At 32.2% G+C, this 12,707-nt stretch overlaps 1 protein-coding gene across 2 annotated transcripts in view; it reads left to right on the top strand.

Annotated features, from left to right (window-relative positions):
• Mp (collagen XV/XVIII-type protein multiplexin) overlaps positions 1-12,707 on the top strand; it is a 202,287-nt gene that overhangs the window by 184,929 nt on the left and 4,651 nt on the right. For both annotated transcript variants that reach the window (XM_015316488.2, XM_015316487.2), the window contains exons 6-13: positions 988-1,068; positions 5,143-5,224; positions 5,382-5,491; positions 6,241-6,417; positions 6,524-6,721; positions 10,216-10,245; positions 11,002-11,362; positions 12,198-12,589. In XM_015316488.2, the coding sequence (XP_015171974.2) occupies positions 988-1,068; positions 5,143-5,224; positions 5,382-5,491; positions 6,241-6,417; positions 6,524-6,721; positions 10,216-10,245; positions 11,002-11,362; positions 12,198-12,589 (1,431 nt within the window). The remainder of the gene's footprint in view (positions 1-987; positions 1,069-5,142; positions 5,225-5,381; positions 5,492-6,240; positions 6,418-6,523; positions 6,722-10,215; positions 10,246-11,001; positions 11,363-12,197; positions 12,590-12,707) is intronic.

The raw sequence follows: 12,707 nt of genomic DNA, 5'->3' as shown, positions 1-12,707 counted from the left end.
CGTTATACCACTAATTTTTAAATAAATTTCGACGAAATTTAATATATCAGTTACCGCGAGAATGTAATATTCTGCGCTATTGCATTACTCTTTAAATTATAAATCTATTACATAAAGAACGAAACGTGTAATTTGTATGAAAACCAGAACAAGGTAATACAGGGACAAGTTGGTATAATACCTTGAAATTATCTGAACACTGTATTTGTAGCTCGATTAAATTTAATTTTTAATTTTTTTTATTACTATAAAGTGTACGTCTGTGTACATTGACAATAGCAATTGTTAATGTAAGTTACTTTTAGTTGAAACTTAATTAATTATTCTATTTAATATATTTAAGAGTTCCTCACATTGCTAATATTTGTTCAAGCCAGTTACATATTCCTCACTTATAATACTACAATTAATGATATAAACAAAAAAATATAAAGATGAAACTTTAGAGAATATATAAATACTATTAGATCTATATTGTAATACAAACAGCTCGAAAATGTACGATCTAGAAACGTAGCAATTAGTAACACTGCATAATTACCATTTAATACTGCAAACAGAAATAGAATGGAATTATCATAAGTGAAATAATCGGTTAGACAGACGAATATCCTGCAAGAAACGTAGGAACAACGAGGCTTTCTCGTATAATACGAATTTGATAATTCAGTAGGGTTAAGCCAAAGATCGTAAACTTGGAAGTATCCAATTTTCGACAACACTATGGCCAACTTTATGTTCAAGAACGCATTAACTTCACCAGCTGTATCTCAGCTGTGCAGAATGCAATCTAATACAACAAACATCTACGACATACACGAACGATTTATCGTCTAATTTAATGAGCTACTACATCGCGCGATATCGAAGAATTTCAAAGTTATGAAACTATAATTAGGATGTTGCACGAAGAGAAACGGGACAAGCAGTTATAATGGCGATTGTTACATTATTTTGAAAATGGCTAATGTAAAATTCTCTTTATAGTTTCCTTCAGATGAACAATTTGGATCCGGCGATCAAGATGTCAATTCATTTGATGTCATAGGAGAATTTGGCTTAGAGAAGGTAGACAAGAGTCCAACGTTCTTTTTCTTTTTGTTTTACTAAACAAAACTCACATCTTTTAATTTTAAAATGTTCGTACTAACCCAAAATTTTTTATAGCTTTTTATGTTGTGTGCCGTTTTTTCACTAACGAAAATAATTTTTTAATCGGACAAATAACTATTCGTTGTGATCCTAATTGTCGAAAAAATTGCAATGATTATTAAATTAAAAAGAATTTAAAATTGCTTCGCTTTTAATTTGTTTAAATCATGCTGCACCAATTTATCGAAATGAAGCTTTCAACTTGGATAGTCAAATAATAATCCTCAAAGAAGAACGACATCCTACTAAGGACCTGGTCTTTAGACTTTTCAAAAGGATGTCGATCGTTTCGTATGAGACAGAGAAATCTAGGAATTGGGTTATGAAGATAATCTCGTAAATACTGAAAGGATAATCTTCGAATGCTGTTAGGATTTCGCAATGGCGACTTTACTACGGATCTCATGCTTCACTATCCACCTCAGTCATTATGGAGTTTGACTTAATCCAAGCGAAGTTTACAGATCTCTATCACATCTACCAAAATCTACTAACTAAATTCAAAAAGAAGTATTAATCCGTTCAATTTTTTCATGTCGATTTTGTCCATAAAATTTAAGAATAACTAATTATTTATATTCTTATTTTACATCTTGCATCTTCCCTTAGACAAATCCTTTTCGTAAGTTGAACGTCCATTACTCTAAAATGAATTAACTCTACAAGAAATTAGCAAGAGTCTAGTTCCTTACTACTCGGAACTAATATTTAACTATAATTCTACTCATAATCAGACAGTCGATCTCGTGTGCAGGGTTTCCTTCTTCAGCTATGATAATTTAATAACGTAAGGTCACCACAACAGATTCCAGGTTGATCTCTATACCGACCGCTATCACGTGCATTCTGCGGAATAAGGACAATTTAATTTACTGGGCATCAAGACGAGCAATTTGGAATCCGTAAGGTAAATTTCGAGTAAACAAGATAACGTCATCTAATTATTGCTTCTTGTAGTAACCACAAAACAAGATACCTTCATATTATTATATTCTATCGAGTTTAAGACAGTATAAATCTATTTTTTCTTATGTTTTTGTAAAACTGGGGTCTTAGATGAATCAAATCAATATGGTTTAACGTTCCAAATTATATTAACTATTTCAATTTCGAATTCAGGCAAATTGAATAATGAAATTATTTCTATATGTATAAATCTATAAATTATCATAATGAACATTATTCTCAGATCGTAATTAAATATTCGATGTGACGTTCAAATATATATGATAAAATAAATCTTCCTATTCCCATTTAAAATTTTCACTCATTGTCAGTCCCACAAATTTTCAAATAAAATCTTCCTGCAGCCGATGCCACGTGCATTCATTTTTATGTGCATTCAATTGCTCGCTTTACGAAGTCGATTGTAACACCATGTGCCATCTGATGCAACGCGTACGGAATTAAGGGCTCGTTTAAAACGACTGACGATAAGAATGCGAATGTTATATTCGCATGTAGAAATTTTTATTTTTACGACAGTATTTTGGCATATAATAAATTTTTAATAATTATTTCATGACAGTGTATCGATTAATCAAAGAAATTGTGCGTTAAATAATTTTTATTGTTTACTGATTTAATTATTTCCTTGATTATATAAATATAAAAACACATACTTTGAATGATTTATAATTCAAAGATTAATTAACAAACACAACTCACAAATATATCAAAGTAAAATAATATATATTTAATTATTTCAAATAGTTAAGTGAATCAAATAATTATCTTATCTACAATTAATTATTTTATTTATCTTACGCTTAACCAGAAGAATTTCAACGATTTTAAAACTAAAGTAATAACTATTCATAGAAGTTAGCATGTTTGCGTATTTTCATTGAAAGTGAAGCGATAGATTCCGTCACTAAAATCAGAACAGAACATGGTGCGAAACGTCTTAGACCAATAGCGATTTGATGAACCCGTCTTCGGTTCGACCCACTTTCGAAACTCGCAGCTGCGCGGTAAATTCATTAAGCCAATCCAATTTCACTAGACGCCGATAGGAATGGAGGCATTTCTTCGTACGACAGATTGGAAGATGGTTTGCGGTTACCTTCGTAAGATACGTTCTCTTCATTCTGACTGCTACTATCTACGAAACGTTTCTCAAATGTCCTGTTAACGACCATCACGACACGATGTTCGAGGATCAATGAAGCTAACAGGATGAGCTCTATTAATGTTAACTGATAGACAAAGACACAACACACTCTTTTTATCCCGTCATACTCTTTAACTTTTTAAGTCGATAAATAAAGTTAAGAATGAGAAAAAACGTTTCGATAGATCCTGAGAGAAAATTTTCTGTAACTTTCCGTACGTTTAGAAGTTACCTTTGACTTTGTAATTGTATTTCATCTTTGTGTTGAACGATATTCTGTCTCTTCGGATTATTTCTTCTCTCGTTCTGATAAAGATTCAATTGATATAAAAATAATTGTATACGAAGTCTATATTCTACTCCAAAGAAACGAATAAATTTTGGAATACAAACTGCAAAATAAAATGGAAGAATTTTTTTGTTCGAGTGTCCTTTCTCTATACATATACTATTCAAACATGTATATTTACATACGTTAGTCTAGCACGTAGGAAAACACGAAATTAACAATGACAACAGAACTCGTGCAACGAAAATATTTACTCCTGATAGTCGAAGAAGAAAATCAAACGAATGATGAATTGCAGACCAGATTGCTGGTCTATTATAATGACGAGGTTAATTATTACTAATTTAATAAATTACAAAGGTAAAGAAGAAATTATGCGTATTAATTTATGATTATCTGTGATCGTAATTTAAAATAATTTTAACTATAACTGTAAATTTACATTCTAGACCTTCCATCATGAAATACAATTCTAATTAATTATTTTTAGAATAGTTTCATGATTTATTTTTTATATGAGATTTTTAAAAAGATGTTGCTCGTTAAGCGTTCTGCTGGAATGCTGATGATTTGAAGAACGGCAATGCGGCATTGCGGTACAGCAAATACGTGAGTTGCTGGGAAGAAGAATGCTTTGGATGCTTGGCATGGTCATGACTTGAACTGTCCGGTTAGGAATCCTTTCTAGAAGCTTCATTTCCTTTTTTTTTATAAACTCATAGTTACCGTAGAGGAAAAAAGAACTAATATAAATATAAAGCATTTCTTCACTACAAATTTGAGCATGTGAATTTGCATTAGACACTAACCTTAGCAAAATCTAACTTAAATTATAGAAGAATATAAGACTATTATTGATGGCGAACATATTCCAGTAAACTTACGTAATAAATTTTTTGTTAATCCTACTCATCATTCATGGTCCGGTTTAAAAAAAAATATATATGAACGATTAAATTCGTTCAATCATCAATATTTTCCCAATAATGCGAACGTCCGTCGATCACGGAAAAATGTCGAACGAAGGATGACTACCCCCTTCGATAAAACCGCGCCATTACTAATAATTATCGGAAAACACTTAGGGCAGGTGTCGTGTGTCCTAACCGTACAGTCAACCGCCTGATTTGCCTGAAACTTCATTAATCACCGTCAGTGTCTAATATTATATGCTCGCTTTAAAAGCATCCATCGAGTGGGAACCTCAGCGAAAATACGATCTGCAGTCTTCACTACTTTATAATAAACCGATGTGCTTTTTAACGTTTTCAAATAGCTTATTTTTTTAACAATACGAATGAATATTTTGTATGGGAATCATTTATATCAGAGTCTAACAAAATCTACTAATCAAACAAATTTTTAAAATAATATATACGCTTAATTAATATATAATGCTATAATCGTTTTAACGGCTAATTGTTATTACATATCTGTATGTATATACATAAGTACATAGATTGATGCTTAAAATGAAATTAAAACGAGCAACCATAAAAATTGTTCAATTCGAGATCTTCTTTCAATGATGATAAAACGCATGCACATATATTTACGTTATCGATTTTTCTCTGTTATTCCTTTGCAGATCGATCGAGAGTACGACGAAGATAAAAATGAAGAAAGCAACCCACCACCGTTCATCACGCCTCCTCCTCCCAACCCAGACTGTGAGTAATAGCATTTACATAAAGCCGCAGCTATATCTTTCTGTGAAATAATATCTTTCGTAAGAAATTCAAAAGACGAAACAATGCTCGAATTTCGCAGATTCGTGGACGATGTTTCGATTAAAAATATGAAACTAAAAAATCTCTTTTGTTTTAGATAAAGGTCCAAAAGGTGAGAAGGGTGACAAAGGAGATAAAGGCGAGAGCGTTCGAGGACCACCAGGTCCTCCCGGACCACCTGGACCTGGATATGATTCAAACGACGAGGTATCAAATGTTATTTAATAATTCTGTTAAGAAAAAACTATACTTGAGGGACGTTTCTTCTAAGACGATAATTTTCAAACAATACGATAGAATCAATAAAAAATTGAATCTTATCATATTTTGATCAAACATATTTGTAAAAAATTTATACAAAATTAAGTATTAATAAGACACATATATTTTTTACACCCTGTAGATATTGTGATAAAACTCTCTTGAAATTTTGCCAAAAAACTTCGGATTCACCGAGTTCGCGTTCAACCTATAGTCTTTTTTAATACCTTTTATAAAACCTTGATTTATATACTTTTAACCGGGAGATAACATGAGTGATAAATTAAATAAAAAACTACACCTTAATTCATGAACCTAAAATAAGTGAAAATGATTAAACGTATCCCTTCGTAAATGTCAACAATAACTTCATTCCATTGAAGCCTTATGGTCATGACGTTATATAAGTCATTGCAACGTCGATAATACGTGATGTTCGTATTTACGGTACACGGATATGACACGATCGCATCCGCGATCAGTCATTCATCTGGTTATTCGAGCGAATTGATTTAGCGTGAGAATATCGAATCGCATATCAGGAAACACTGTGCATAGCACTCACATCGGCATCATAACTATTCGGTATGTGAATACGTTCCATTTTCCATTGAATTCACTTGAAAATTGAAATTAAGAATTTCTAATGCAAATTGATTACCTTTTCGTTATTTTAACATTCTTCATTTTGTCAGGATTGGCCAGTAAAAATACCACAAGGTCCACCAGGTCCTAAAGGAGAACCAGGAAAATGTGCATGCAATGCAACAGCCTTGATGACATCCTTCACGATGCCAAAAATGATCGAAGGACCGAAGGGCGAACCAGGTGTCCCTGGAAAGGAAGGAAAGCAAGGGCAGATGGGTCTCACTGTAAGCAGAATAATTTTTTTAATTATAAGTAATAAAGTAATAATGACTAATTTTCTTTACAAAAGGATAAAGCAATTCAATTACTTAATGATTATTTTTGGTAAAGGGTGCAGCAGGACCACCCGGAGAAAGGGGATTACAAGGTCCACCTGGAGCAAGAGGTGAAAAAGGAGATATAGGAGTACTTGGACCCGAAGGTCCTCAAGGACAGAAAGGTGAACCAGGTAGAGATGGAATACCAGGTGAAAAGGGAGCTCAAGGACCTCCTGGACCACCTGGAAAGGGTGAATTCTCCGGCTACGATGTAAGTTGACGTACTTTTCATAAGTTCTTATCGTGATGATTAAAGAGGGGATAAAAAATGAAATGATCTAAAGAAAAAGAACAATACATTAAATTCATTCATAGAAAGGAGTATAAACATATTGTTTATAAATGAAAAACCATTTAAAAAAAAATATTATCTCAAAGATCATGGATTTCTTTAAAATTCCAAGAATGTGTATCATTGACAACAATATACCTAACTCTTATTTAGTCGATTCGTAGATATACTCGCGAAACACGCAAACATTTAGCTGAACGTGTCTTTCGTCCTTTTATACGACAACCTTTTCATGAGATACATACTCCCTCAGCTACTTTCATTCCTCTTTGAGCACTGTCTTTCACCTAGTCGGTCAAACGTTTGGTCGGTTGGACGATCGCGGTGCAGTAGGCAACCTAGAAATTGGTTTCTGTATTCCTCGGGGAAATCGAGCTTCTCACGATGCGAACTCACGTAAGATAACCGTAGCACACACGATACGCGAGTCGAACACACAGAAGAAGAGAAGGATGAGAAAGGTGGTACTCGAATTCCCTGACAACGAAGTCGTCCTCCTACAAGTGATCTGAAATCGAGATACCATGAAATTCGACTTTTTCAAATGTACTTTATTTTATGTAAGAAAATTGTTTATCTTTCCTAAAAATAATTATGTTCGTTTTCACATGATAATAAATAAAACCAATTATCTCTTTATGAATCCCGTTGAAATAATCTAGATAAAGAAAAGAAAAAAAAGAATTTAGAAAGAGGTTAAAAAGATTAGATGAATATATTACTTCTCAACCGTTATTGAATGAAAGCTCCCCCACGATGATATATATCTTGACATCTTTCTTCGCGTACAATTTATGATTTTCGATTACTCGACTCAAATATGATTTCATCAAAGAGACGAATAGTCGACTTTAACAACCATGTCTCAATGTCATGATACGATTCATCGATTTCAAAAGTACTGTACATTGTGATAACGTGTGATGCTTCACATTCTCAGTATTTTGTAGCTCTTTCCTTATCATTCTCTCTCTCTCTCTCTCTCTCTCTCTCTCTTCTCTCCCTCTATCTTTTCTCTTTCTTTCTTTCTCTTTTGCTCTTCACTCATCCTCTTTTCCGAGAATCTCAACTCTTATATGTGCCCTAACGAACTCACCATTTCTGTTGTGCGACTCTTCAGGCTCTAGACTTCAGACAGACACAAACTCGACGAATTTCTAAGCAGACTACTCCTATTGTCATCTCCTCTCTAGCTCTTTCTATCTTTTTCTTTCTTATTGTGACTTCTCAGGCTGGGAGTAACGCTTAATTCGGTAGTTTTCTTCTATAAGACGAGTGCGCGGATCGAGCTTAAATATTTTAAACGTGAGCGTCTGCCGGGTCGTCCTTGTTGCTTTTAGCTTTTATTTTAACGAGAAGGAGGGATCGTCAGCGACCCTTCTACCTCGATCTTAATCAAGCTCCTTGGTAAGGTACAACGACCGGGAACATTGACTAGACGTTGATTCTTTCTTTTATATTTCAATTTGCTTTTTTAAAATAAAATATTTAAATTTACTTTTTTTAATAAGTTTGTTCATTAAAAGTATCTTATTATTAAATAGAAAAAAGCATATCCTTTCGAGATAATATTAAATTTAAATATACGATATAATGTAAAATAAGAAAAACAAATTATAAATTATTAAATAGTGTGTGTACGGTTTACTATAATATTTAATTTTAATTTGAAATACTATAAAATGTAATGTCAAAAATAATACGCGAAGAAATAAAATTGTTTAGAAAAAGTGCATGATCTTTATATATCGTTCGAAACGCAATCTCGAAATGCAACTTGCGACTTCACGCTCGTGAATACGTCGGTTCTTCGTGTTTCTGACATTTGCTGGAAAGGAGATGTGAATGGACGAGAGAAAAGGAACATGAGTAAAACGTTAGAACGAATAAAGTGAGAAAAGGGTGAGTAAAATGTTGCCTGAAATTCACTCGTTATCGCATAGACCATTATTTATTCCCCGTGGTGCGATACGCGTTCTATTTCTATTCAAAGATTTTCTTTTTAGCTATACATATAGGCGATTAGAAGTGGAACGGAACAGATCATTCTTCTCAAATAAAGGATTTATTCAAAGAATACCAGAACTGATATGATAAAATATCGGTTTTAATCGACATTATTTAGAGATGATACATTTCCTATAATTAATAATCGATAATGGACTTTCATATAATTGAATATATTATATTTTTATTACTCTATATTAACATTTTCTACCTAGAAAAAATATTTCTTTCTTAATACTTTTTTTATATATATTACTGCAATAAAAGTTAACATTCGCTTACTACAAAAACACACATTTATCCAATTAATCCAATTAATCTTTAATTTAATTAAACTTCTATGTTTATTGCATTTATACAGAATAAGTTGAATGCAATCTTAGTTATTTATACATAAGACAGAAAAAAAACGAAGAATGAAATTCACTTTTCACATATTAGAGGAAAAAGATAAATATCGAGTAACACATTTTGCAGTATAATTACTAATTACTCCAAGTACCATAATAGGATTACCTTGAACATAACGTTCAAGGAGATTCTTAAAGACTACTTAATTTCACGTTAGGAAGACTTTGAAATAGCGCAGAACTGAGTCTTCGGAGATTTTTCCAAAAAATTCGGAGTTCTTTCAGAAAGTATAAGAATAAATTCACGAGGAACAACAGACTAGGAAAGAGAAGAGTAAAAGGAGTAAAGATAAAGAGAAAAAAGAAAGTTCTTTGATAAAGCAGAAATTGCTTGGAAGTTTGGAACTTCTCAAAAAAAGAAACCACACATCGAAAAGTGACAAATTAATGAGACAAATTTTGACATTGAAATATAGGCAAACTTTAAAAAGTAACGAGACTACGCGAATCTCGATTATAAAAATCATTTAGAACGATAATATATAATCATTTCTTTGTTAGTATTAAATAAGCATGTATTTTCGTAAATAATCAAAAAAAACCTTCTTACATCATCCATAATCTTCACGAAAACATAATCTTCTTAAATTAACATATTAACTATTATTATACTATTAATAACTTTTTTTAAATTAAAAAAATAATAGAATCATTATTTCAGACTTGAAATATTATAGATAAGTATACTTAAAAAGGACATTTTCTAAACGTTTCAAATGAAACTGTCGCAATTAACTAATAAAAATATTTAATGTATTTTTGTAAAAAAAAAAAAATAATATTCCATTTCCATTTTTAATCTTCTCATTTATATTATATACGTGATTAAATTATCATAACAAAATTGATAGATTCGATTATCAAAGGATTATAATCATTCGTCGGTAACATTAGATTGAGATGAAAGCGAAGTGTGCATTTCACGACAAATGTGCATGCTTTGCGACCTTATTCCCATGATTAAACACAGAAATTTCGTCTGTTATGCGCATGCAGCCCAGTTGGAAGCCGCGAGGCATTTTCAGGGTGAGTACTAGTTGGCGTGCCTCGAGTGCTTGTACCGTAAGGGCGCTTCTATCCTAAATCTATGCTACAGATATGCCGTTTATTTAATAAGACATGCGCGTAATTAAGATAACATTGTAGCGAAAATGATACTATATTATTACGAACCTTCAAGAATAAATTGAAGCGTTTGTCCTCGCGTCTACACGATGTTTTCCTTCGTTAAAACGTATATCAAAGATTAAGTTGTTCTCAGCAGCGACCTCTTGGGATGTTACATTTATATCATATTAATCTTTCTAGAAATTCATTAAACAACCTAACAAAGATACTAAATCATTTTTATATATTTGATTCTTTGTTTAAATTATACGCCTAAATTTTTATGCTTTATACAAAACATTTAAACAGGAACACCTGTATGTCTTATGTTGTTTAATTAAAGTTTAACATTTATCTATCTTGTATCTTTATTTAAAAAACTTCGAATTTTTTACTAAAAATACTATCATATATATATATTAGTGAGATAATTGGTATATAAAAGCCATTTAAAAGCAGGCAATTCAAGTGTTTCTATTTAAATGTTCCACCCTGTATAAGTATAAAATAAAAGAAACTATAGGTTTTTATCAGTATATAAAATTAAATAAATAATTTTATACGAAAAAATGAAATTCAAAGATTCTTAGATAACATAACATAATTTAAATCATTTGATTTATTCTTTTGTATTAATTAAAATATCAAATATAGAACGAAAATTGTTTTATTTAGACCGAAGGTATCACAATGAGACCAGGTCTACCAGGACAAAAAGGTGAATCAGGAACACCTGGGAATCCTGGTCCTAAGGGAGAAGCAGGAATTCCTGGTGGAAAGGGTGTTAAAGGCGAGCCTGGTCACAAGGGTGGAAAAGGAGAACACGGAAAGGAAGGGCCAAGAGGAATACAAGGCTTTAAAGGAGAACCAGGTGCTCCAGGAGCTCCAGGACTTCCTGGTGCACCAGGAGAAAATGGAAGACCAGCCGAAAAAGGTGACAAGGGAGATTCTGGACCCGAAGGGAAACCAGGTCTACCTGGTCCACCAGGACCACCAGGAACCAATACTCCAGGAGTTTTAAACGTTGGAGAAACAGGTGAACTTTCTCATAATTGATTCATTAAAATTCTTTTAAAAAATCCTTTAAATAAATTTTGTCTTGCTCTTATCTTATTCCCATAAAAAAATTCTCAAAAATAAGCTATTTTCCCTAGCATTAGAATGGTGCTATCCGTTCAGATTCAAATGAAATTTTGAATAATTATCAATAAGTTTTTAATAATAAAATTGATTAATTTATATTGATTTTAATGTGTAAAGACTATCGATAAAATTGCTAGAATATAATGAAATTTTAAAATATTCGCAAACATTGTTTTGTTCTCTGTGATCTATTTTACTTCCAACTCTTACTACACGATTATTCGTCTATCAACAGCTGGGAAAATAACTTGATATAGTATTCGTTAACTAAATTCACCGAATGCAAATTCTACTAATTGTAAGCGTAAATAGTTCCGTACCACTATTTTACTACCAAATATCTTGAAACTCAACAAACTTCCTTCGTTTAAAATATTTTGTTTCTTATAATTAAAATGCAAGTCTTAATTGAAATACTTTCATTCATTCATTTTATAGGATTGTACCGTTTTCAATTTTCCTTACATTTTCATCGTAATCTAGTATCTCTAACGATTAGAAAAGCAATTTGTAACAATTAATTCTTTAACTATTTTTATTAAAATATTGTCAATTTTTGATGAATGAAATATTTGTTAATACTTAACACGATATAGTTCACAGAATTGGTGCTAATAAAAAATCGGTCGATAAGTAAAATAATAGGTTTAGTAATCATTATTTTTGTATAGTTATAACAATTCAAAACTAACTCTATCCATAAACTGATTTATGAAATTCGTGTAAAGGATTAGAAGAGAAGGGTGAAAAGGGTGAATCTGGGCCACGTGGTTACAAAGGCGATCAAGGAACTAAAGGCGAAAAAGGGGATAAAGGGGAATATGGACCAGCCGGTATACCGGGTGTAAACGGAATTCAAGGACCGCAAGGAGATAAAGGCGAACCCGGTAAGGACGGAGTTCCCGGAACTTCTGGAATTCCGGGTTTGAAAGGAGAAAGGGGTGAAAGGGGTCCTCCTGGTGTCACCGCTATCGCCAATTCCGGTGACTATATCACCATCAAAGGTGAAAAAGGTGCAGAAGGTAAAAGAGGAAGAAGAGGTCGTCCTGGACCACCAGGTCCTGTCGGACCACCCGGAAAACCAGGAGTAATGGGAGAAATTGGTCTACCAGGATGGATGGTAAGAATATAATACATATTTCTTGCAGAATCGTTTGATTTATGTCTACTTAAATAAATTATTTGTTTCATATTTGAAATTATAATATCCAATAAATGCACGCGTATTTTACTTTTAA

This window comes from Polistes dominula, unplaced genomic scaffold (genome assembly GCF_049000335.1).
Source record: "Polistes dominula isolate Pdom_NZ unplaced genomic scaffold, Pdom_raw_medaka contig_77, whole genome shotgun sequence".
Lineage (NCBI taxonomy): Eukaryota > Metazoa > Arthropoda > Insecta > Hymenoptera > Vespidae > Polistes > Polistes dominula.
The sequence above is the reverse complement of the archived record's forward strand: the minus strand, read 5'-3'. Positions and strand labels throughout refer to the sequence as shown.